This window comes from Nerophis ophidion, linkage group LG03, assembly GCF_033978795.1.
Source record: "Nerophis ophidion isolate RoL-2023_Sa linkage group LG03, RoL_Noph_v1.0, whole genome shotgun sequence".
NCBI classification, from domain to species: domain Eukaryota; kingdom Metazoa; phylum Chordata; class Actinopteri; order Syngnathiformes; family Syngnathidae; genus Nerophis; species Nerophis ophidion.
Window position 1 is genome coordinate 41,949,632 of NC_084613.1, and position 27,022 is coordinate 41,976,653.

At 39.7% G+C, this 27,022-nt stretch overlaps 3 protein-coding genes across 11 annotated transcripts in view; 2 read left to right on the forward strand and 1 right to left on the reverse strand.

Moving 5' to 3' along the window:
• Positions 1-13,227, forward strand: part of mnat1 (MNAT1 component of CDK activating kinase) — a 154,893-nt gene extending 141,666 nt beyond the window's left edge. For both annotated transcript variants that reach the window (XM_061895260.1, XM_061895261.1), the window contains one exon: positions 12,466-13,227. In XM_061895260.1, the coding sequence (XP_061751244.1) occupies positions 12,466-12,714 (249 nt within the window). In that variant the 3' untranslated portion in view covers positions 12,715-13,227. The remainder of the gene's footprint in view (positions 1-12,465) is intronic.
• trmt5 (tRNA methyltransferase 5) lies at positions 12,729-21,289 on the reverse strand. Its single transcript, XM_061895247.1, has 5 exons — positions 21,142-21,289; positions 19,145-19,731; positions 18,908-19,032; positions 15,146-15,779; positions 12,729-14,589 (listed from the first exon to the last, which is right to left on the reverse strand). Exons 1-5 carry the CDS (start codon positions 21,183-21,185, stop codon positions 14,531-14,533), a joined length of 1,449 nt encoding a protein of 482 aa, XP_061751231.1. The 5' UTR covers positions 21,186-21,289; the 3' UTR covers positions 12,729-14,530.
• Positions 21,254-27,022, forward strand: part of slc38a6 (solute carrier family 38 member 6) — a 101,845-nt gene continuing 96,076 nt past the window's right edge. For 2 of the 8 annotated variants that reach the window (XR_009806123.1, XM_061895220.1), the window contains exons 1-4: positions 21,255-21,480; positions 24,110-24,231; positions 24,308-24,381; positions 24,600-24,652. Coding sequence is in view for 5 of the 8 variants with exons in the window: in XM_061895220.1 (XP_061751204.1) it covers positions 21,424-21,480; positions 24,110-24,231; positions 24,308-24,381; positions 24,600-24,652 (306 nt within the window). In the remaining 3 variants the exon portion in view is untranslated. Of the gene's footprint in view, positions 21,481-24,109; positions 24,232-24,307; positions 24,382-24,599; positions 24,653-27,022 lie in introns of all 8 variants that reach the window. The other 6 variants (XM_061895218.1, XM_061895219.1, XR_009806124.1 and 3 more) reach the window with 5 other exon arrangements.

Sequence of the window (27,022 nt, forward strand, 5' to 3'; positions counted from 1 at the left end):
CGCTTTTCTCTAGTGACTCAAAGCGCTTTACATAGTGAAACCCAATATCGAAGTTAATAGTATTAATACATTTAATACATTTAATTCATAAGTGCCTTTCACAAAAAACAAGGACACTTTAAAATACGCAGATAAAATAAATCAATAAAAATAAATAAAGATAACAGTAAAATCAAAATGTAAGAAACAAAAGAGTGCACAGGCAGTACTCAGTATACAATTTGAAACAGGTGGGTTTTGAGTCTTGATTTTAATTTATGAAGCCAGTCAATATTGCAAATTTTAGATGGGAGAGAGTTCCAGAGTTTAGGAGCAGAGTGACTGAAATCGCTACTCCCCATGGTGATCGGGTGGGTTGATGGCACGGCAGGTTGATTGAAAGAGAAAAATCTGAGGGAACATGCGGGAGTAGCAATGCGGAAGAGGTCAGACCAATAAGGAGGAGTGGAGTTTTTTTCATCTCTTTTTGGTAATTAATAATAAATTGGTTGTACTTGTATAGCGCTTTTCTACCTTCAAGGTACTCAAAGCGCTTTGACACTACTTCCACATTTACCCATTCACACACACATTCTCACACTGATGGAGGGAGCTGCCATGCAAGGAGCTAACCAGCACCCATCAGGAGCAAGGGTGAAGTGTCTTGCTCAGGACACAACGAACGTGACGAGGTTGGTACTAGGTGGGGATTGAACCAGGGACGCTCGGGTTCTGCACAGCCACTCTCTCACTTCGCCACGCCGTCCCTAATTCTGCATCTTTACTTCATCATTCCTATTGTGAAATCAAGCTCCGTTTGACAGTGCAAACATTTCACCACAATCTCTGTCTTTTTCAGTTGTAAATCATCGCAAAACCTCTCTCCAACTTTCTATGGGCCCTTTGCTCTCTTTCCACCTTGTAGTTGTTTTTCTCTCGGCATCCGCTGTTTTATATACACACGCGCGCACACACACACAGCCACAGCCACATTACTGACAGCACAATATGCATCACCAATACGTGCACCTTTTTCATGCGCACTCTATTGGAGCAACCTTGCGTAAACAATGTCCACATGTTTTTCCCATCCAAAAAAATCATTGAAGCAACAAAATAAAAATTAATTTGTTTCTAATAAAATTAATCAATTTAATCAATGATTTGTGGCAGCCCTAGTTCAGTCCCCACCTACAATAGTGACTGTGTAATTGATTGTCTGTCTCCTGATGTGCCCTGCTTAACTAGTTGACCAGTCCAATGTGTCTTTTGCCCAGAAGTTAACTGGGATTGGCTCCAGCGGCCCACCTCCCTGATCAGAATGAGCAGTAGAAAATGAATGGTTGTATCTTTAAAGACAACATTTTTTCCTCAAAAGTCACTTCATCCTGTTTGTGTTGTGAGTCATCTTGAGGATGAGGTGATGCAGCAAAAAACTTCTCTCTGATCCTTTTGTCGTGAAAAAAAGACCCGTTTGTTGTTCAGCGATGGTGCTGTGAAAGCTGACAGGTGACACAGCTTAGGTCCAATCTCAGGTCACCGCTAGCAGGATGTGTGTAAGCAGTGTCAGAGGACGTTATTCATACAGCGCTTCAGCTCAACGTGCTTTAACAGGAATGTTTGCCATGTGTGACAGCAGCCTGTGCTTTTACAAAGAGCGTTTTGTTGGAAGGGGTTTGATTACGTCTGTGTATGTCTGCTCTGTGGTTTGCGTGTTGATTAAGTGTCTGTCTACTGCTAAAATAACCATCGCAGCATTACATGCGGACCACATCTTTTCTTTTCCGTCAAGCTTTCTTAATCCAATTCCAAGCAATTCTTGAGAGTCTAGACAAGGGACCCGATGTGACTGACTGACTGCCTCAAGAACCGAAAACCACCATGGTTCCGCCAGCAACGTTGGTTTCAAAGCCAACAAGGACCAAGCGTTCTCAGTTGGAAATGCCGCTGCTAAAATATTTCACCTAGTTTTGTTTCACTTAAAATTAGGGATGTGGCTGTGGGGGGTCTTAATAGGGAAGACAATACTTTCTGACCTTTGTCAGTCAACACTGCTCAGGTAACCAGGACTGCAAACCTTAAGGAGAGTATACCTGATCCAGTCAAGTGGCTCAATGTTAGCAGACTGTGGTGAAATTAGAATTAGAGCACATTGATTGTAGTGTGGCCCTGCGATGAGGTGGCGACTTGTCCAGGGTGTACCCCGCCTTCCGCCCGATTGTAGCTGAGATAGGCGCCAGCGCCCCCCGCGACTCCGAAAGGGAATAAGCGGTAGAAAATGGATGGATGGATGATTGTAGTGTAGTGTAAATACTGTAGTGGTTCACTTGCCTGTCTTCCATTTGATTTTTGCTATTTATTGCAAGGGAGTTTTAGAGGGAAAAAAAAGAAAATCTGGCACAAATGTTCCTACTGCCAATCATACATACGAGTGGAAAACCCCGCTGTCATCTTCTCTGGTTTTGATTGCCGTCTGACTTGCGCATACTGTCTCACCGTGTCATGATGTCGTCTTCATCACCTGCGCTTGCCCTGCCCCGCGGTCCCTCTAAGCGACATAATGGTGCAGTCCAAAGCGACCCATATTTACACAATAATACGAGGCTTTACAAAGACTCATATCGAGTTGCAGCTAATGCTCCAGTGGGGCCCAGAGAGTGAAAGATGTTCCCGAGCGAAACAGCTTGGGTTTCAGGGCCCTGCGAACAAAAGGCAAGTCCGGTCTTTAGGGAAAAGTGTGGGGTGGGGGGTGGTGTTGAGGATGTTTACTTCGTCATTGTCATGTCAAAGTATAAATGTTGGCATACTATGGAATACAGTGCATCTGGAAAGTATTCACAGCGCTTCACTTTTAGTTCAAAGTTTTACTGCAGTCCTGTAGAACGCAGTAATATGTAGGGCTAGGAATCTCAGTGTACTTTACAATTACAAAGCGATATACTGCTGACAATATCAAAATTACCTCCATATGGTGATGCTGTGATAGGGTTGAAACAAACAACAAACAATAATAAATACATATATTGCCTAATGTTTTAACCAAAGTAAAAAAAGCAATAGTGCAAAAACAATGACACTTTTAGAGCATCTTAACTTCAAACAGGATTGTTTTAAGTGTCTGACACAACTTGACACTCTTTTAAACTCATTCATAAAACACAACATCTCACGTCCATCAAGTAGATCAAATATATCAGGTATAATCATAAAATTTGGCATTTAAAATAAATAAAAAAATCAACATTCTCTTACTCAGTTCCTTATGTCAGTTATTGAACAGACTGCTGTGGTGTCGAGCTTAGGACTTAAGTTTGTTCGGTGACACCATTCGTAACCCAAAATACTTGTATCTAAAAACAATATTCCCCATTGAAATCAATGAACACTGAATTATCTGTTCTAGGCACTACAAATAAACAACAACATTCTAACGTTATCATGAGCCATATTAAAAATATGCGGCAGCTCTTCTCTTTAACTAATGTCAGGTGACATGTGGTGCAACACATTTACTGTGATGCTACTGGATACATTTCACAAATTACACTGTTTGTTCATAATAAGACAAATCCTTGATAGAAAAGTGTCATTTGTTTTTTAACATTTTGTCCGAAGAAAATAGTCACTGAAAATGTTATGAGCAATTGTCTCCTCAACTAAAGTAACATGGTATGCTATCAACAAGAAGAATTTAAGAAAATAATAAAATGAAAAAATATTATGATAATGCTAACAAATATATAATTTGTAATGCTGTAGAATTCTATGTGGCACAAACATGTGTAAAAGATAATATGTGAGCTATGATGTGATAGAGATAAACCTTTTTCGACGCTGTTGTGTGAATGTTTACGTGTATTTTTTCCATAATTCTTTTGCGTCATCATTGTTGTCCTTTGTTTCCATTTCAACTTGTTATACCTGAGTTTCTTCAGTACCGCTGGTTGCTTTTTATCACTATTTGGCTGCATAAACACTGCATGTGAATGCGAGTGACTGTGGTGTGCTATTGGATCAAATTTAGAAGTTGAGATGACAGATATTTTTGGCTAATATTGGCCTACAAGTGTAATATCGGAAAAAGTCTGTATAGCTTTTTTGCCGATAATTATATCAGCATTCACAGCGCAACAAGCTTGCTACTAGTTTGTCCATGGTGTAAAATAATTCCAAAGTTTGCCCTTGTATAACAAAAATACAATCTGTACTGTGAGTGTAAAGCGCATGTTATGTGAGGGATGAGTGAAATGTCTTCCTTCAATACATCCAATCTAATAACACACCTCAGTCTCTTGCAGTCCCAAGCAGCGTTTATTCTGGCGAATAGTGCTCCTGATCTATACCTAGTTGAAATAGAGAAGATACAACAAGAAAAGGGGCAGCATGGTGGAAGAGGGATTAGTGTGTCTGCCTCAGGGTTCTGTCCCGGGATCTTTCTGTGTGGAGTTTGCATGTTCTCCCCATGACTGCGTGGGTTCCCTCTGGGTACTACGGCTTCCTTTCACCTCCGAAGACATGCACCTGGGATAGGTTGATTGGAAACACTAACTTGGCCCTAGTGTGAGAATGTGAGTGTGAATGTTGTCTGTCTATCTGTGTTGGCCCTGCGATGAGGCGGCGACTTGTCCAGGGTGTACCCCGCATTCCACACGAATATAGAGCTAAAATAGGCTCCAGCACCGGCTGCGACCCCAAGAGAGAAAAGCGGTAGAAAATGGATGGACAACAAGAATAAAAGCTGGAATATACTCTTGCATCCCCTCTGACGGGTTCTTGTATAGTTCTACCATGGGGTGACGCCAGGCTTGTAAATCTCTTCCGAAACACTAAGGGGCATTGTCTCAAGCAGGAGCATCTGCAGATGACAACAACTACAAGATCGATATCTTTGTCTACACTGAAATTAATCATTCAGATTGATCAGTTTACTCTTAATGGATGTTTTACTTATAAGCCAGAAGAAAATACCTTCGAGAAGATGGACTGTGCAACTTCTGAACGAGTCGCGGCAGAGGACGCTATTAATATTTCCAATGCTGTTTGACCGTTTGGGACATGGGACAATAGAAATTGTAAATAAACAAAACTCCATTGATATGATCACTGACATTTTCAATGGGAGACGGGTCTGGACTACAGGCAGGCAAGTCTAGTACTCGCACACTTTTATTACGAAGCCACGCTGTTGTGGCTTTGTAGTAAAACAATGTAGCTAGGCATTGTCTTCCTGAAATAAGCAGGGACATCCATGACAAAGACGTTGCTTTGATGACAACATATGTTGCTCCAAAACCTGTATGTACCTTTCAGCTTCAATAGTGCTTTCAAAGATGAGTAAGTTACCCATGCTTTGGGCACTAATACACCCCCATACCATCACAGATGCTGGTTTTTGAATGTTGCACCTATAACTGTCCAGATGGTTATTTTCCTCTTTGGTTCAGAGGACACCACGTCCACAGTTTCCAAAAACAATTTGAAATGTGGACCCGTCAGACCATCTTAAATGAGCTCGGGCACAGCAAAGCCGGTGGCGTTTCTGGGTGTTGTTGATAAATGGCTTTCGCTTTGCATAGTACAGTTTTAACTTGCACATACAGATGTAGCGACAAACTGTAGTTGCTGGCAATGGTTTTCTGAAGTGTTCCTGAGCTAATGTGGTGATATTTTTTACACACTGATGTCGCTTTTTGATGCACTGCCGCTTGAGGGATCCAAGGTCAGGGACATTCAATTTTGGTTTTCGGCTTTGATGCTTACGTGCAGTGATTTATCCAAATTTTTTGAACCTTTTGATGATATTACAGAACGTAGATTGTGAAATCCCTAAATTCCTTGCAATAGCTCGTTGAGAAATGTTGTTCTTAAACTGTTCGACAATTTGCTCACGCATTTGTTCACAAAGTGGTGACCCTCGACCCATCCTTGTTTGTGAATGACTGAGCATTTCTTCGAAGCTGCTTTTATACCTAATCATGGCACCAACCTGTTCTCAATTGGCTTGTTCACCTGTGGGATGTTCCAAATAAGTGTTTGATGAGCATTCCTCAAATTTCTCAGTCTTACTGGCCACTTGTGCCAGCTTTTTTGAAACAGGCTGCAGGCATCAAATTCCAAATGATCTAATATTTGCAAAACATAAAAAAGTTTACCAGTTCAAACGTTAAGTATCTTGTCTTTGCAGTGTATTCAATTGAATATAGTTTGAAAAGGATTGACAAATCAGTGTATTCCGTTTTTATTTACAATTTACACAACGTGCCAACTTCACTGGTTTTGGGTTTGTAAAAGCGCGTCTACGGCATGATTAATCGAAGTGTGTACATGATTAATGCAATAATTTTTTGTTATTAATCTCATTAGTTAACTTGTTAATTTGGACAACCTTGGTTATTTTTTAATTTCTTATTGTTCTTTATATTTAATGACTATTTTGTAGGGAAAAAATATTAAACGAAGATGGCACTTTTTATAACTTAGATTTCCGGATGTGTCTTATTTTGCACAGTGTTTATTAAGTTTGTCTAGTGGCATCACAGTAAAAGGTATTATACTCAGGAATAATGTGTTCTATTTACACCACATGTCACCTGAGTTTGAGGGAAGAACTGCTGTACGTGAATATATATACTCTTAAGTATTTATTGGTGTGTGTTGGGCAATATCAAATGTTGTTGGAGAGTCAATATCGGACACTTTACTCACTCCTAACATAACAAAGATTTAGCATTCATATTGCAAATCGTGTATTTAAGGGCTGTCCAAATTAATGAGATACCTCATGTGATTAATCAAAGAAACATATTGCATTAATCATGTATACATGCAGATTTATCACACAATTTATTTGAACCATTTTACCTTAAAAGTGGATGGTTACCTGAAAGGTGGAGCATGTTTTTATACGGATCAGGTCAATACATACAGTACACCAGTAATTATGCAAGCGAGTAATAATTTGTGATTAATCATAATACATTTTATTTCAAAGTTTGATCAATCTGTGTTTTTAATCATTTGACAACACTAGTATATTTATAATCCAAAGGACAAAATTACAAATAATTTCACACCGCGGACATACCAGCAGCAAGCTTGTTGTTCTATTGCTGTGGAGCACAACGCAGTTTGATACGATATGGCGATATTATTATTGACAGAAAAAAAGTGTTCTGATACCATATTTCAGGCCAATATTATTCGTCCGATATTATTGAATATCCCTGCAGTAATATTATTGAATATCCCTGCAGTGTATGTGTACTGCATGTGGCTTTGCACGTGGATGCTGCTGGAGCTCCCTGGGAGATACAGCAGGTGACTTAATGGAGCAGAACTGAACTAACCTGGGGTTTAAGGGGTTAGCAGAGGCCAACAGGGTTAGTTTAAGAGAAGAGGCTTTGTCAAGACGATACCCAAAGGTGATTTTAACTCATATACCCTCCTTCTTCCTCTCTTTCTCTCACACACATACTCTGGCATATATACGAACTGCATGCACTCTCCCCCCACCTTCATGTTCTCTTTCTGCTCTCCTGCTCTCTCTTTAGGGGCAGGCCGGTATAAAGTTACACAGAGCTCTCAGCTTTCTTGGAAGGAATGACCACATGAGTAGCTTGGGGATTAGATTAGCAGGAAGAGCAGACTTAGCCAGGCTGTAAATAGCCCACTTTTTTTTACCATTAAAACGGCCCAGCACAATATAATCAATAGACAGCACTCATCGGATGCAGGAAGCCATATGAGAAGACCTCCCTCAAGTGCTCTGAAGGACAGACTACAGCAGCTTGGAGCTAATGAAGTTATTATTAATCACTGGCTCTCCTGTTTTGAACTTGTGTGTTGTTTCTCTAGTGGCTGATGAATGGTTTTTCTGACGGTTCATTTTCAACATACGGTCGCGAGCCTTGTCAAAGCCATGTGATGTATGACTGAACGTTTGCCAGCTATGATACTTTTACTATTTGTATGTAGTGAGCTGACATCGTCTGGTCACTTCTCACGCTGACACACCCACATACCTACACCACACGGGTGTTGAATTACTGTGTAAAGCTGTTTGAATGGTCATAGAAATCGTCTGTGCTCTTGATTACTTTGAAGTGTCCTGCCCTTCGCAGTATCATGGGCCACACAGTCAGTCATTTTGTTGGTCGTTAGTGTGTGTGCATGTATTACACTTACAACTGGGCAGCATGTAGTTTTAGTCATCGCTTGCACTACTGTACACCATTTTACCATATTTTCTTTTATCAGTCCAAAAACAAATAGCGTACTCAAATCAAAGGGATTTTTACTTTGTTTAGCTGGAATTGACAAAAAAAAGAAAAAGATAAAAAGATCAAACATTTGCTGGGTAAAGGTGGTTTGGTTGGTGTTGTGTTCCTCCACTTAAAAAGCTTTTTTTTTGACACACTAAATCATAGAAAATATAACTTGTATTCAAAGGCAATGGACTGCCCCTTTCTGAGTTGCCACCTTACCATGGTGGAGGAGTTTGCGTGTACCAATGATCCGAGGAGCTATGTTGTCCGGGGGCTTCTATACCCCCTGGTGGGGTCTTCGAAGACAAACGGGTCCTAAGTGAGGGATCAGACAACAAGCAGCTCGAATACTTTTACGAAGAAGAAAAAACGAGGACTCAGAATTCCTTTGCCCGGACGTGGGTGACTGGGGCCCCCCTCTGGGGCCAGGCCTGGAGGTGGGGCTCAAGGGCGAGTGCCTGGTGGCTGGGCCTGTCCCAATGGCACAGCCCGATGAGGCAACGTGGGTCGCCCCTCCAATGGACTCACCATACATAAGAGGGGGCGTAAAGGTCAGGTGCAGTGTGAGCTGGGCATCAACCAAAGACAAAGCACTTGGCGGTCCGATCCTTGGCTACATAAGCTAGCTCTTGAGACGTGAGACGTCACCTTGCTGAAGGGGAAGGAGCCCGAGCTGGTGCGCGAGGTGGAGAAGTTCCGGCTAGATAGTCGGACTCACTTCGACGCACAGCAAGGGCTGTGGCACCAGTTCTCTCGAAAGGGGCTGGACTCTCTTCCACTCTGGCGTTGCACGCAGTGGGAGGTGACGGGCCGTGGTGGCAATTACTTTTCCCACCGGCTCAAGGCCCGCACATTGGATTTTAACCTGGTAGGCTAGAGGGTAGCTCGGGTGGGGGGCACGGGTCCTGACTGTTGTTTGTGCTTACACACCAAACAGCAACTCAGAGTATCGGCTTTTTTTGGAATACCTCAAGGGAATACTCCCTTAGGTGATTCCCTTGTTCTACTGGGGGACTTCAATGCTCATATTGGCAGCGACAGTGAAACCTGGAGAGGCGTGATTGGGGGGAACGGCCGCCCAGAACTGGTGTTTTGTTATTGGACTTTTGTGCTCGTCACAGATTGTCCATAACAAACACCGTGTTCAAACATAAGGGTGTCCATATGTACTCTTGGCACCGGGACACCCTGGGTCACAGTTCCATGATTTACTTTATAGTTATGTAATTGGATTTGCAGGCTCATGTTTTGGACACTTGTGTGAAGAGATGGGCGGAGCTTTCTACTGATCACCACATGGTGGTGAGTTGGCTGCGATGGTGGGGGAGGATGCCGGACAGACCTGGCAGGCCCAAACGCATTGTGAGGGTCTGCTGGGAATGTCTCGCAGAGTCTCCTGTCAGACAGAGTTTCAATTCCCACCTCCGCAAGAACTTTGAACATGTCACCAGGGAGGCTGATATTGAGGCCAAATGGACCATGTTCCGTACCTCTACTGTGGAGGCGGCTGATCGGAGCTGTGGCCGCAAGGTGGTTGGTGCCGGTAATCCCAGAACTTATTGGGTCCTTTTGGCGCATGGGACTCCGAAGGCAGTGGATAGGTACAGACAGGCCAATCGGTGTGCGGCTTCGGCGGTCGCGGAGGCAAAAACTCGGACATGGGAGGAGTTTGGGCAAGCCATGGAAAATGACTTCCGGACGGCTTCAAAGCAATTTTAAAAGCATAATGTTTAAAAACATTTAATTGGAGCAAACTAATTGCCCAGTCATGTTATGAAAACTTGAAAATTATCTGTCTAGGGTACACTTCTTAATGATAAAAAATATATATATATTCATCTGCGATTTTTGCGATTAATTTTTGAGTTAACTTGAGTTGGCAAAACACCAGTGATTTATCATTATTAATCCAAATTCACAAGTGTGAATAATCCGGTTTAAAAATAATAATTTTACAGCACCAATTTTTTTAAACATTGTTCTCCTTAGAATTAGTGTACAGTAGCAGTATATATTGCACAGTGGCGGGCCATGCGTTTCTCACCTAGGCCTTCAGTGATGCCCTACTTAGTCCGACTTCACCTCTCAAAATACCGTAACTGATGTCACCACATAGACACGGCTGGAGATACTATACAGAAACACACTTGCACACTACTGTCCATTGAAACCCCTCAACAGGGTACAAAACAGTCTATTTTTCGGCACATTAAACATTCAATAAACCTGCTTCAGCATCAAAACATACCTCACGTGGTACTGTCAAAATTATAATAATTGTATAAAACAAATGAAACATGAAATAATAAAGAAATAAAATATTTGAACTCGCAATTTGTAGCATCCATCCGATGCCGTATAAGCCAGTGGTACCGTAGTGGTTGGTTGATGTGTGTGAAAGTGGCGGGCAAACCATTTCACCGCAGGGACAGCTTAGCGAGCTTCCGATGTCAACGGACCTCGTCTCACAAGATGTAGTTTCTCTTAAGTATCCTTCTTGAAAATGGCCTTGCAAATATATATGTGCCACCTGATCAACATTTTGCTCTACTTCTTTGTGTGTTAAAAAAGTGAGTACTGGTGAGTTTTCTGTGGCTTTCTATGGCTCCGGTGCCACTTCCTGTTTTCGCAACTTGTGATTGGATACTCACTTGGGACTCCCAAGTGAGTATCCAATCACAGGACACGTAAATGTCACCTTCAACCTTAGGTCAGCTAGAAGGCCTTACTGACAACAACTCGGGATCTGATTGGCTATTGCAATTATCTATCAACTGTATGTGATTGGCAACACTAAATTGGCCCTAGTGTGTGAATGTTAATGTGAATGTTGTCTGTCTGTGTTGGCCCTGTGATGAAGTGGTGACTTGCCCAGGGTGTACACCGCCTTCTGCCCGAATGTAGCCAAGATAGGCTCCAGCACCCCCCGTGGCCCCGAAAGGGTAATAACGGTAGAAAATGGATGTATGGATGTATGTGTCCATTCACTGACAGTGCACAGATCCTCGCATTGTTGATTCTGAAGGCCCCGGGCAGATTTCGTACAGCATGGTGACATAAATTAGCTGAATTGTGATTGGATAAAAACTCTACCCTAAAAACAACAGCACTGGAAGTAGCATAATATGACATGAAGAGAATATGAATACTTTTAGATATTTAGGGAAAGTAAATTAAATATTACTTTTATCTTTAATTATGATCATGATTTCTAGAAATGTTAGGCCAGCAGAGAAGGCCTTTTTGGCCCTGACGGAACACCACTGCTATGTCTAGAGAAACTAGTTTAAAACAAAATAAGAGATATAATAAAGAAGATGGCCCTGCGATGAGGTGGTGACTTGTCCAGGGTGTACCCGCCTTCCGCCCGGTTGTGGTTGAGATAGGCGCCAGCGCCCCCAAAAGGGAATAAGCGGTAAAAAATGGATGGATGGATGGATAAAGAAGATGCAGATGCATTTGGACATAAAATGGGGTCTGTGTATGTACAGTACAGTGCTATCTTATTCATCTAATTACCATGAAAAGTATTTTTTAAGGTAAAATGTCATATTTCAGATCCAGATATTTAGTGTTGGACCATGTAGAAAAGATGAGTGAATTCAGTCTTCATCGGTACAAGAACATTTTTGTATAAGATGTTTTTGCACATACACGTAGCATCGCCAACTACTGACGTGGCATGCTTGTAGCCGCATTTCAGTTGTCGTATGTGTATTGAAATGGGAAGTTTTTGAAAATAAATAAATATAAATCACAACTCCCACAGTCTCTTACAGCAATTTAAACTTATTTAGCTTATGTGAGAGGCTGTAAAAGAATTGAGATTGCACTTACTAGAGATGACAAGAAAACTGTTTTTCTTCACTTTTTTTGTGATGTATGAAAACGTGAACAAACACTGACTTTGAGCTTTGCTTCAGGACCTCAGAGACTCTGGCAGCATACATCTGTAAGCACTTACAAACAAGAGACACCCTTAATAGAACCGCGTTGTAAAGGCTATAGGGCACAAGGTTTGTCTCAGTGTTTGCGTACGACTACATCTGTCAGTGTTAATCTCATCAAAGGAGAAAAATGGGGCAGAAAAAAATAACTTAAGCAATGTGAATTTAATGATGGATAACCCTACACTCGGGTTACTTCGCACACTGTCAGTCTGTGTCGTTTTTTTTTTACAAAGTACCTTCTATGACGTCACTGATGAGAAGTGTGTTTACAGATACTTGAACCACGTGCGGGCAGCCATGCCTCAGGACACAGCTGGAGGATACAGCTCGGCGTTGGCATGTCATCGAGCCATCCAGGATGCTTTCAGTGGCCTCTTCTCACTGACGGGCTGACCTCAAACTCTTTTTCAAATAAAGGGCCGACTACAAATACATCACTGAAGAGGACAAATGTTTTCATCGTGGTCAGTGTAAACAGAGATGTAAAATATTTTTTCTGTGTCACTTTTATGCATAAATAAATCACAATTCCCAGTCTCTTACAGTAGTTTATTTAAAAATGAAGCAACTCAGTAGAAACTTAGAAGTGTAAAGCATCTCTATAAACAACTTGGTTGTGAAACAAATGGAATCCACTCGACCAGCCTAAAAGGAGAAAAAAAAATCAACATTCAATGCGAGAGCTGTATTAAATATTATTGCCTTTACTAAGATAATGATGTCCACCTTATAATGACATAATGACCAACTATATGCTTATTTTACATTGCAAACTAAGGGAAACAGATGTCAGCCGTTATGCAGAAAAATGTGAATCACAAACATAAAGCTTTGAATTACATTTGTGATTCTCTAGTTCCTGTTTTGATACACGCACTTCTCCACGGCCATGTGCCTACATATGAAAGAAATCACAGTTTTTATGATAACATTCTTTGTGTTTTGTTTGCTTTTAAAGAAACTTCCAATTGTCTTTGTTGTTCTTTGTGGCAGGTCCTGGAAGGACACTTTTTAATAAAAGATAACAAAATGTATCCATTTATGCAGATTTATTCATTATTGTTATTTTTTTACGCATTTAACGTATCTCTGCAATGTATTATGATTCAAAATTCTTAAAACTTCTCTGGCAATGCATTCTGAGTAGTTTGTCCAAGTAGTGTCCCATCGCACAAGTAAGCAGTTGATCAGCTAGTGACAGGTTGCAGAATTTAACAAGTCAATATGAAAGATGCTAAATAACACGTTAGATCTTGCCACTGTAAGTTTGAGTACAAGAAAAATTATGGCACAGTTGACCGAATAAAAGTATTATGTACACGCTTGCAGGAAGGAGTTGTCTTTTTACCGAATAACTTTCAGCTTAAAATACTACATTAATAAGACAAAAGGAGTAGCAGGTTCCCAATGTGTTTAGAGTAAACCCTTGTTTATCGCAGTTAATTAGTTCTGGGGCCTAGCCATGGTAAATTAATTTCTGAGAAGTTGGAATTATTAATTAGAAAGCAAATATTTTAATAGGCAGACCACAAAAACCTTTTAAGTAAGTTTTATAACACTGAGCTGAGCCAATCCGTGGCCACGATACTGAACACGACACTCTGATTGGTTTGGTCTCATCAAGTGGCCAATACTGCAGTATTTATAATTTTGTTCACTTAGTCATTTTTATGCATTCATTTTTTTATTTTGGTTAAAAAAAAAAAAGTATTCTACAAAATGAGGCCGCAAACTTCGAAGTGCGACGTGGTGATGGACGGATGTAAATGTTTAGAATTGTTTGTTGTTGTTGATACGCTAGTGGTGTTTAATAAACATGTTAAGGGCATACAGTACTGTATATACAGTATTCCCTTCTTGAGTCTTTATGCTCAGTGAAACCCGATTAATATAGATTAAAAATGTATATTTAAGGCAAGTCTGGGCTTCTCTTCTGCTGCTCCCGTGACCCGACCCCCGATAAGCGGAAGATGATGATGGATGGCCATTTACTCTGATTTATTTAAATTAATTCACGTCAATACTTGTGAATGTGATTAAAAATCTTAATAATTTGGCAATACTGTAAATAATCCATCAAGTGAAAATAAAATTGTCATGCTTGGTCACTCCACAATATTATTCATGCACTTAAGTAAATTAATGCGATTTTTTTTCTCCTGCGAGCTGATGAATGATAGCCAGCGCGTCTCCCTGGCCAGCATAGGAGCCAGCGAGGAGGATGAGGCAGATGATGTGTGTGGAAAAAAATGGCTGATTCAAATATTTCTTCACATAAAAGTTGATGTGAAATTTATAAAAAAAAAAAAAAATTTTAAAAATGAATTAAATAAAATTCTATGTTGAATCTGCCGTCTCATGCTTTTGCCTTTTGGGAGCCGGTTCCTCTGAAGACTCTGTGCATAATCAAGAAAAGATAGTCAGGAATTAAAATCACAACAAACACAAATATATAGGTAAATGAATACCTATCAAATATTTTCAAATAAAAGCCAGCAGGTTTATTGTAACTATTTTTATTTTATATCCCATATGTACCTAAAAGGACTGCAGCTTTCCATTATTTTAGCAATTGAGTAAGATATTAATTTATCCAATTAAGTAATCAGATAAAACCCACAATAGCCTCAATGTGTATTTCATGGAAAATAGTTTAAATTAAAAAACATTCTGCTTCCCATAATCTTTTACCTTTTTTTTCAACCTTTTATCATCTTCTTTTACCATATTTTACCTTCTATTTAACTAGTTTTACCTTCTTATCTACAGCCCGTATTTTACCTATTGTTATTAGTTACATTCAAACGAATAATCAAAGCAAAAAAATATAAATCAAAGCTTTTTTCTAATCGAAATAATTGATCAATCGTTGCAGCCCTAGTACCTAATGTGTTCTTTTTCACACAGTATGTAATCCAGAATGATGCATTGTTTTTGGAGATTAATTCTCACCAGTCTGCGCATCATTGGGGCTGAAGAGGACTTCTTTAGGGAGGGTGAAGCTCACACACATCATTTCTTTGTTGGGAGCGACGTTTCGTACTAAATGCACAGAGCAGCGGTTCTCTAGAGGGAACCCGATGCTTTGGGAAGCTTTATCTACTACGTCCTTCTCTGGGTTGTCGTCTTTAGAGAAGCCGTAGCAGTGAACTGTGGGGACGTTCTCTTCGTTCTCCTGATACAGGAGGCCTCTGAAGGCATCCAAAAACTCCAGGGCCAAAGCAGGCAGGTTCATTACCACGTGCACTGCGCTTTTTCCTTTCAGCAACGTGGGCAGCTCTTTCTTGAGTGGGCCTCGGATGAACTCTCGGCCGTCCATGTTGAAAGTTTTGACTTTGCCTTCCACCTTGTTAATTTTGCTGTTGTGTTGCAGCCACTTGTAAGACTCTGGGTTGAGGTCGTTGGCCAACACGGTGGCACCCAACTTAGCCGCCGGGATGGCGAAGGGTCCTACGCCAGCGAACACATCAAATACGGTGTCTCCACGTTTGACGAGCTGCACCACACGCTGGTGCTCTGTGCTCAGCCTCGAGTTCCAGTACACACGAGAAAAGTCAAACTCGTATGTAACCCCGTTTTCTTTTACCTGGAAAACAGATGCACAGGAGAACAACATCAGAACCTAAAAGCTTGAAAGCTTCAAAAGCTATTACGGTAAATGCAGGTGCAGACCAGTTTTCTGGAAAAAAATAGGCCTAAAAAGTCACATATCATCATGCACACTTTCATTGACACATCAGCGTACTCCAAGAAAGCTTATTTGAACAAGCATCCAAGGATTAACTTGTACGTCCTTATTGGTTTTCATATTCAGGGCCTTTTAATATTTACTTATTTGGTTATTACGCTGTACAGTATTGTTCCATTGTAAGATTTTTCACAGAAGTCTTCAAAAAAAGTGACATCTTATATTAAGGTTTTTAAGATGTATACATAACGATGGGATAATGCCAAACAACTCTTTACCAAATGAGTCAGAGCTTTTCTTTTGTCACACACAGTGCAGAGCTGAGAAAAGGGTGGATTGAGAAAGTTAGCAAACAACGGGAGTCATACTGACTTCAAGACAATGAAAGAGAGACCCCGATGAGGACGACCAGCATGCAAATGAGCTTCCCTGAGACAGTTTCTCTCAGTTTGTGCAGAAATTATTTAGTTATGCAAACCAATTGTTGCAGCAGCTGTCTGGGTGGCTAATCTCAGATAATCATGCGGGTGCACGTGTTGGTGTGGTTACATGCGGTCAGCGGTTGTGAGGCTGGTTGGATGTACTGCCAATTTTTTTTTTTTAAACGCCTTTGGAGATGGCTTATGGCAGTGGTCCCCAACCTTTTTGTATCCGCGGACCGGTCAACGCTTAAAAATTTGTCCCGCGGGGGGAATCCTTTTTTTTTTTCTTTATCATGAAAAAGGGAGGTTGTTATCATGAAAAAGGGAGGTTTTTGTGGTTGGTGCACTAATTGTAAGTGTGTATTGTGTTTTTTATGTTGATTTAATACAAAAATTAAATAAATAAATAAAACATTTTTAAATAAAAATGAATAAAGAATTCTTTTGCGGCCCGGTGGTTGGGGACCACTCGTTTATGGTACGGAAATGAACGTTCAATTCACGGGCGAAAGCTCTGCTGGTCATTCCTGCAGTCAGCATGCCAACTGCACGCTCCCTAAAACTTGCAAAATCTGTGGCATTGTGCTGTGTGAACTTTTTATTGAGGGCAGCCTGAGGCACACCTGTGCAATAATCATGCTGTTTAAGCAGCATCTTGATAAGCCACACCTGTGAGGTGAGATAGAGTATCTTGGCAAAAAAGAAGTGCTCACTAACACAGATTTAGACAGATTTGTGTACAATATTTGAGAGGAATAAATATTTTGTGTATATGGTAAAAGTTTTCTTTCTTTGAGTTCAACTCATTAAAAATGGGAGCAAAAACAAAAGTTTTGCATTTATATTTTTGTTTAGTGTATTAACTTTTTAAATTATAACTCCACTGATATATGACGTATATACACGCAGTGATTCAGCAGGGGGATGGCCTAATCAACTTTTTAAAAATCCATCCATCCATTTCCTACCGCTTGTCCCCTTCAGGGTAGCTGCATTCGGGAGGCAGGGTACACACCGGAGGAGTCGCCACCTCATCACAAGGCCAACACAGATTGGCAACATTCACACAAATTCTTTAAAATAAAATGAAAATACATTATTAAAAATGTATAATCAAATCTGAATAATAAGAATTGCGATTCAAATGTAGATGGATTTTTTTCCAGCACTCCTAATGCACACTGGGGATTCAGAATTGATTTTTGATTCCAAGGGAATCCTGAATACATTATTCAGTATAAAAATGATAATTAAAAAATTCTAAACTGGTAACAAAAGCTCCTCTTGTTTGCGGACGTATATGCGCAAGGAGTAAGCACGATGATAGCTTAAAGGCCTACTGAAATTAGATTTTCTTATATAAACGGGGATAGCAGGTCCATTCTATGTGTCATACTTGATCATTTCGCGATATAGCCATATTTTTGCTGAAAGGATTTAGTAGAGAACATCCACGATAAAGTTTGCAACTTTCGGTGCTAAGAGAAATGCCCTGCCTCTACCGGAAGTTTGATGGCTCCTCGCATATTCACATTGTTTTTAATGGGAGCCTCCAACAAAAAGTGCTATTCAGACCGAGAAAACGACAAATTCCCCATTAATTTGAGCGAGGATGAAAGATTCGTGTTTGAGGATATTGATAGCGACGGACTAGAAAAAAAAAAAACGCGATTGCATTGGGACGGATTCAAATGTTTTTAAACACATTTACTAAGTCAATTCTGGGAAATCCCTTATCTTTCTATTGTGTTGCTAGTGTTTTAGTGAGTTTAACAGTACCTGATAGTCGGAAGGGTGTCTCCACGAGTGTCTTGAGGCGCAGTGTCTCAGTTGAGTCGACGGCAGCTATTGACGGCACAAGCTCAGCTTTTCTCCAGTAAAAACTGACTTTTTAACCACAATTTTCTCACCGAAACCTGTCGGTTTACATGTGGTCGGGATCCATGTTGGCTTGACCGCGCTCTGATCCATAGTAAAGTTTCACCTCCAGGAATTTTAAACAAGAAATCACCGTGTGTTTGTGTGGCTAAAGGCTAAAGCTTCCCAACTCCATCTTTCTACTTTGACTTCTCCAATATTAATTGAACAAATTGCAAAATATTCAGCAACACAGATGTCCAAAAAACTGTATAATTATGCCGTTAAAGCAGACGACATTTAGCTGTGTTTGTGCGTAGCGCTCATACTTCCTAAAAACCTGTGACGTCTTGCGTACACGTCATCATTACACAACGTTTTGAAGACGAAACTCCCGGGAAATGTAAAATTGTAATTTAGTCAACTAAAAAGGCCGTATTGGCATGTGTTGCAATGTTAATATTTCATCATTGATATATAAACTATCAGACTGTGTGGTGGGTAGTGGTGGGTTTCAGTAGGTCTTTAAAAAACGTATTCAAAAAAATATATTCAAAACAGTTTATGAAAACAATTCAGAATCAGGATAAATGGAAATTGAGATTCGGCGATGAATCACCTTTTTTTTTTACAAGTATCCCAAATTCATTACAATAATTAAAAGGTCATTATTTGCACTGGTGTGACAGTAATGTGGAAAACAGTGCTGAGCATTGTTAGCAACTTCAATGTCTTTGAAGAACCTACTTTGGTGACCATGTTCTCCTCTCCAGCCAGCACCTCCATCTTGAAGTTGCGATATTTTGAGTCGATCATATTTGTTTTGTTGACCACACAAGTGACACCAGGGTTCTTGTCCATGATCACTTGACCTGCAAGGAGGAGAAAACCAGTGATCTGATAACCCAAGCAGGTGCTTCAACAATCGATAATTTGGTTTTTTTGGCAGGCCTCCGATGAAGATATGATTCATGTGTGTCTCACCGATGAGGTTCCTGTATGGCAGCTGGTGGTCCCTCAGGTTCATGTGAGCTATGTGTCCCACTCGGCTGAACGCAGACGTCACGTCCTGGCCGAGAGGGAGCACAGCCTCCAGCACCTCTTCACTTTTCAGGTTCTCGTAGGTCAACCTCAGGTCATAGTACTGCAGCTCCTCCAAAACGTCGAATGACCTGAGAGCTTCTGACTCAAGCTCGCTAAAAGAGTTGAGTGAGGACACTCTGTGAGGGTCCAGCAGCACCAGCTTAAAGTCTGGACTGTCCTCCTTGTCCTGCACCACTTTGCATACACCTGGACGCTGGATGGTGGACTTTTTCAAGCTTTTCATGACTTTGTTGATGAACCTCGTCGGCACCCGTAGAGCTGGGATGGTGATGGTCTGTGCGAAAACCTCTTTGTCCAAAGACGTCATACCACGGACTTGTGGAGGCGGTTTATATAATTTGTGCTCCATCGAGGTATTGACTGCACAGTTAGTGGAGGTGGGGGCTGGAGAGATGAGGGTCGGCCACACAGAAGAAACCTTTACCTTGTTTCGTGTCTGCACTTGTGAAAAAACTCTGATGATGAGCCTGTAATTACAGAATTTCCGTTGTTATGAAGCATAAAGGTAGGCTGACCATATTCTGAAATCCCAAAAAGAGGACACATATATGCGTGCCAAGGCCAGGACTCGGTGAAAATTTACCAATGATACTCGAACGTGCTTTATAAATAATATATTCATTTAAATAAAGCATTTTTTCTCCTACGTTGACAGCAGTGTTGGCGCTAGGAACTTTTAAAAATGTGGTCCCAGGGACCCTATCAAGTCATAAAAATGGGGTCCCTTAGTAAATTTTTAGGGTACCACATTTTTGTAATCGTTTTGAAAAAAAATGATAAACGTATGCATTATCCTGTTACATCTAACATTCCATGTTGTGTTTTGGAAAAAGGTTGTCATAAACGTTACTTCATCCATTAAAAAAATAATAATAAAAAGAAAACAAATTTGTATGCATATGTAAATGTATTCAGTTATAAACATTCATTCACTTTCTTCTTTTCTTCATGGATCTGAACGTTACCGCTGCTGGTAGTTTTTTCTGTTTTTATCTAATAAGTTGTAGGTGTATTTATTTCAGTATAAAAGTGTAAAAAGTGTTTTGCTTGGGTCATGAAATGATGATAATGGTGTGCCAGGGCATACATACATTTTATATTTAACACTAAAATCTCTGGAGTCTACATCTTATCTATCCCTCATTTCAAAATGTTTTAGTTCTTTTTATGTTGTTTGTTTTCCGCCCTTTTTTTGTCAAACAAAACTGTTTTTAATGGCAAACGCACAAAATAGGCTAAATCTTCCACCAAAAATATTTTTCAAAGTGGAATATTTGATGTGATGTAATGGGAACCTTGGATAGGTCAATAATTCATAATAACATTGATTTTGATTCAATATTATGTTTTGAGCAAAGATATCAGTCAACATTGCAACTTTTTCTAAATTACATTTCACCTTTAAGCTTTTTTTTTTTCACTTTTGTTAGGTTTTTGTTTATTTTAATATTATTTTTAGAATGTGCCATGGGCCTTTAAAACATTAGCTGCTGGCTGCAAATGGCCTCCGGGGCACACTTTTGACACCCCTAATTCTGATAAATCCATCATAAAAGCAGAGCCTGGCGACGCATGCGCGTTTATCATAACTCTCTTGCTCTCGCTGTCCCTCCCTCACGAATGCTGCTGCGTGCACACACACCTTCACAATTTGTTTTGTGTTTAACCCCTTCTTAACCTTCGTACATCGAAAATACTGTACACGCAAGCCTAACTAAAAATACCGGACTTTTGAGGCATTTAAGAAATTCCGCCCAGACAGCCCCCGCAAAAGAGGACGTATGGTCAGTCTAATAAAGGTCAACACACTAACCATTTATATGAAAAAATGCTATCAGTTTTTTCGCTTATTACATGAAAAATCAGTGCGAACTCACCTCAACATCCTACAGTCGCGGCCATGTGTCAAGAACGACGTCATTCACACTGGACCGAAACTCACGGCCGAATGGACGAAGGACCATAAAGTTTGTCTCTGATTGGTCCGTTTTTGTAGTTATGTCATACATGCGACGGAAATGGCAAGCACGTGACTTGCCCTCACATAGGCGACAATAACAATGTGGAGATGAGAGAAGAGTGGGCTTGTAATTCTGTCTATTTTCGTGAGGCTTTATTTAAGTTGTGTGGTGCTGTGTGCTTCTCTTTTCTGGAGGAAAATGAGTATAAACGGGAATGCACACACCGAGGCGAACGAAGCGACGCCACTGTTAAATGTAAGTAGAATCCCATCTTGTTTTCTAAAATAAAGCACAACCAACATTATTCACTTCTTTACTACATTTAAATGTGTTTCTGTGTTCTAAATATGAAGGTGTACTTAGCGTAAATATTTATTTTGGTTTTAAGTCAAATAATATGTTCTTAAACTCTCAGTATTAATTGTTGTTAGCATTTCACCAATCCTGCGATGAGGTATGGACTTGTCCAGGGTGTACGCCGCCTTCCGCCCGATTGTAGCTGAGATAGGCACCAGCGCCCCCCGCGACCCCGAAGGGAATAAGCGGTAGGAAATGGATGGATGGATGGATTTCACCAATCTTGCGCAATTTGCAAATTATACTTAATTTCCTTTGTGCGCAAGCAATTTGCATATATCTCATGACGAGATTTCGTGGATGGTTTAGTCAGTAACCCTACATTATTATATGTTTTAAATCAAGTTGTGGTAATAGTTTAGTCAGTAGTTTAGTCGTGGATGTACACTGTATAGTGGTTAGGGTTAGGGTTGGACTGATTTGAGGGAAATACTCAGTTATATTGTCCCGACTAGAAATGAATAGATTTACATAAGTATTCAATAAATTATTTTGACACCAAAAACATGTATTTGTGCCCATTGATTTGCAAAATGTGCACCACACATTATTCAAATATATAGCTGGAAGCAATTTGCAAAAAGATTGCGCATTATACAAATTTGCAAAATGCTCACTTTGGTATTGTGCCTACCACATTATTACATAACTTTTCAATTCAGATGACAAATGACCACAAAATAGCATAAAGACAATGGCTGTTTTCTTTCAATCGAAATGTGCTTTATAAAAGTACAATTTGAATGTTGCCAGCAATATAAATAAAACAAAAAATGTTGTCAAAAAAAATATCCTTGCTAGAAAATAAAATGCGTAATGAAATATAAAATACGGATAAACAAAACGTTGTATTGCATAACGTGAGTTGTGAATACCAACACATTGTTAATGCGGTGTTAACACTTGTGTATTCCCTTTTGCTTGAAATAAGCTACACAAATAAACGTGACAAAAATGACGAGCTGTCTGCCGTTTTTATTTTGTAAAAATAGCTCTTTTAGAAGAAAAATGGTTGGAGACCCCTGAAGGAGTGTATGGTAATGTCTACAATTCATAACTCAGAATGTTCAGAGTCAATCAGAATATAAACGTTTAGAATGTAGCGAACGCGCTAAAGTCGGTGTACTATGGCAGTGGTTCTCAAATGAGGGTTCGCGTACCCCTCGGGGTACTTAAAGGTATGCCAAGGGGTACGTGAGATTTTTCAAAAATATTCTAAAAATAGCAACAATTCAAAAATCCTTTATAAATATATTTATTGAATAATACTTCAACACAATGTGAATGTAAGTTCATAAACTGTAAAAAGAAAATAAAACAATGCAATATTCAGTGTTGACAGTTAGATTGTTTTGTGGACATGTTCCATAAATATTGATGTTAAAGATTTCTTTTTTTGTGAAGAAATGTTTAGAATTAAGTTCATGAACTCAGATGGATCTCTATTACAATCCCCAAAGAGGGCACTTTAAGTTGATGATTACTTCTATGTGTAGAAATCTTTATTTATAAATGAATCACTTGTTTATTTTTCAACAAGTTTTTAGTTATCTTTATATCTTTTTTTCCAAATAGTTCAAGAAAGACCACTACAAATGAGAAATATTTTGCACTGTTATGCAATTTAATAAATCAGAAACTGATGACATAGTGCTGTATTTTACTTCTTTATCTCTTTTTTTCAACCAAAAATGCTTTGCTCTGATTACGGGGTACTTGAATTAAAAAAATGTTCACAGGGGGTACATCACTGAAAAAAGGTTGAGAACCACTGTACTATGGTGGCTGATTCAATTTGATTGTATTTTAATTTACATCTTTAATTTAAAAATGTCATATTTTGGTTTTACTTATTTGTATGCCTTGTTGAATATGTTTTATTCTAATAACTATCAATAAAAAAAGTTATATTGTTAGAATGACACTAAAGTAGGCGTAATCAGTCAAGTTTATGAGGTCAGTCAGAAGCTCCTCTGCTCTTTGCCTTCGAGAGAAGCTCTTGTTTTGGTGGGGAGTAGCTGCCATTTAACTTAACAAGCGCTTCACAACTGGTTAGTGCGACGTCTGGTCTGTGTCACTGATCGAGAATAAGCCCATAAAAAGTTATGCTGGTGAATGTACAACTCAGTTTTATTGTTCAGTCAAAAAGCCTGTTGTTGTGAAGTGATGACTGTACATTTTCATCCAGCTGGTGTCAGTTACTTCCAGAGTATCCTCGGCCCGCAGGTCAATCCACACTTGTTGTGACACTGACACCAGTGTGGCCACTCGTCCTTTCCAGGATATCCCTATTAAAGGGGGTCAATCAGTTTGGGCAGCTCCCCTTATCCTGAGCTCAGGCAGCTGTCCCGCAGCCTGCAGCTCAAATCCAATTCGATCCGTTTCCATTCCTTGATCCTACATGCCACTGTGTTGCTCTACATGAGATCAATCTTTAGGACTGGCCAGTTGTTCACCACATTATAAGATACAATTAAAGTAATTACTTTTGTTCCGTTAACCACATTGCTCTTTATGTTCTATGCAGCAGAGTGGGATTAAAGGCGCTTCCTTTGCCTCGTCAGTGTTTAACCTGATGAATGCGATCATGGGCAGCGGTATTCTGGGTTTAGCTTATGCCATGGCAAGCACCGGCATAGTTGGCTTCTGGTAGGCACACTCTCACAACAGCTTACATTAATATTACTGTCAAGCTAATATCCTTTTATCCGCACCTCATGTCTAGTATCCTGTTGATACTTGTATCCAGCCTTGCAGGGTATTCCATACACCTCCTCCTCAAGCTTTGTGATCTGACAGGTGAGAGAGTGACCAACAATCTTTGTTACCTCACTCAGGATTACATCTCAAAATCTTAAAGGTGTGAACGATGTGTTATCTGTTTTGTTTTTACATTTGTGTCATTAAATCGGCTAATGTTAAAAATAAGTTTTAAAACAAACGAGAGAAACCCTGTACGCATAGACTACTGCTGTATGTTGTCATGTAAAAAAAATCATAATTGTTGTTTTCTGAAGGAATCAATTCATATGAAGATCTTGGAGGACGAGCGCTACAAAAAACAGGAAAAGTAAGTGTTGTGTTTTTTTAATTTTTATTCCCTACTGAAACAACCAATAGTTCCTTATTTCATTCAGCTAGTACAGGTGGTCCTCGTTCTTACAACACATTGTAAGTAACACCTCAGTGTAAGACAGAGCTACATACCTACCTAAATTGACAGAAATATCTCTCACACTTTACATGCGGCAAATTAAGGACCTGACGTGTCGTATTGAAAAATTATGAAATAGAAAACAATTCCCTACCCTTTTTCCTTGTGTAATAGTTGATTATTGTTTTAGTTCATCTCAAACATGCATGTTGTTGCATTCTGATACATCACATATTTAATCTAACCACTTTTCCGATTCTAACTAACACTTTTGTTTACTTCCTATGTTCAGTTCGTAACATAAACAAATCATCCAAAAAGTTCACATGAATAAATAGTTCATAATAAAGTATTAACATAATTAGATACATTTTGATGATTGATTATGCCTCATTTGTGAATAAGGCTCAAGATAATCAGTGATTTTCAATCTTTTTGTTTCAAAAAATAGTTTAGATTCAATAAATAGATTTTATATAACCTTAGTCAACACATTAGGAAATACATTTGCTGCCTTATCTTCTTTACTAGCAGCTTTACCTTGAACCTTAAAGGACCCATAGCGCCTAGATGACTGTAACTTCACTAAGCAGTTCTTTTGATGTCTTTTTTACTCCTGAAATGAATCATATTGACCAGACTCACAAACACTCAGACGAACAATTTCCCTTGTGGATCATTAAAGTTTGTCTAAATCTAAGACTCGATATGCCGCCCTCTTTTGGTGTCATCCACAGAAATGAAGCCCATTTGCTGGGTAAAGGCATGTAAAACTATTATTTTCATCACCTAATAACATTATCAGCAAAAAATAAATATCAAATCATTGCTATTCCCGGTAATCCCTGCTTCTCCATCTCATTTTCCTTAGACACCATAGCCTATGTTTCCTCATGTTTTCCAGCATTTCCTCGAGCGTCTGGAGGAAATCATCAGTAGAAGAGGACACCAATTAAAATACTTGCGGCTTCCCTTCTTTTTGTCTCGTTTTTGAGTGCCAGATCTTGTTTCGCTGCTTTTCTGCAATATTTTACTTTCTCCCTTAGTGTGTGCTCCCGGTTTTCAGGATCGCATTCGTGTTTAGCCTTTTCCGAACTCTGAGCAAAACCCTACTTCTTTGAAGTTGTAATAATTAAAATAACTGCAAATTATAGTCCTCTAGCTGGGTTTGCCCCATTTTACATGAGCGAAAAGGATCTATACTCTCCTCATATTCCCATCCTTTTTAAATGTATGAAGGCTGACCCCTTCTTTAGTTGTATTGTTACAACCCGCGTCAATGCATCTGGCACGCATATTTGTTAATTCCTTCAAATTCTGCACAATTCATTCGACATGACAATGCTAAAAAACACATACAACGCTGTATGAAATTGCCACCCGTCTGCTGTAGGTGACATCAGCAGGTTATGCAGGCCTGCCCACATTTTGTAGCTAAAGGTGGATGCTCTAAAATGTGCTCAAGTTTGTTAGAAAAGAAGCCCAATTTGTGCGTCTATTTGGGGCGGAATATTACTGTAGACATGCCCACATTTTGGAGCTAAAGGTGGATGCTCCAAAATGTGCTCAAGTTTGTTAGAAAAGAAGCCCAATTTGTGTGTCTATTTGGGGTGGAATATTACTGTAGACATGCCCACATTTTGGAGCTAAAGGTGGATGCTCCAAAATGTGCTCAAGTTTGTTAGAAAAGAAGCCCATTTTGTGCGTCTATTTGGGGCGGAATATTACTGTAGACATAACTTTTAGGTCCAGGACTGTGAGAAAAGTTCTAATGTTGTCAGCATTAGAGGGTCCCTTTTCAAAGGAGAACTGCAGCTTTTACGGACGTTTGCCTATCATTCATATGAGGGACAAGAAAACATACTGTATGGTTTTGGGGTTTTCTTGCATTCTAATCTGTAATCAGTTTGTTCTAGGTGGTTAGTAAAGCAGCTAATTGAGACAATCTGTTTTGCCTCTAAATCACTCTAAAAATGCATCCAAAAAACACCAATTTAAAAAAAAAATGCCAATTTACGTTCGGTTACTTGTATAATAAAAAAGCTGTTGCTACATTGTTATTGTAAAAGCGAGACACTGTCTTTCTAGCATAGTAACACATTAGCATGTGGCGGAATTTTACGGAATTAGTTGTCTGTCTATCTCTGTTGGCCCTGCGATGAGGTGGCGACTTGTCCAGGGTATACCCCGCCTTCCGCCCGATTGTAGCTGAGATAGGCGCCAGCGCCCCCCGCGACCCCAAAAGGGAATAAGCGGTAGGAAATGGATGGATGGATAGTAAGAGGA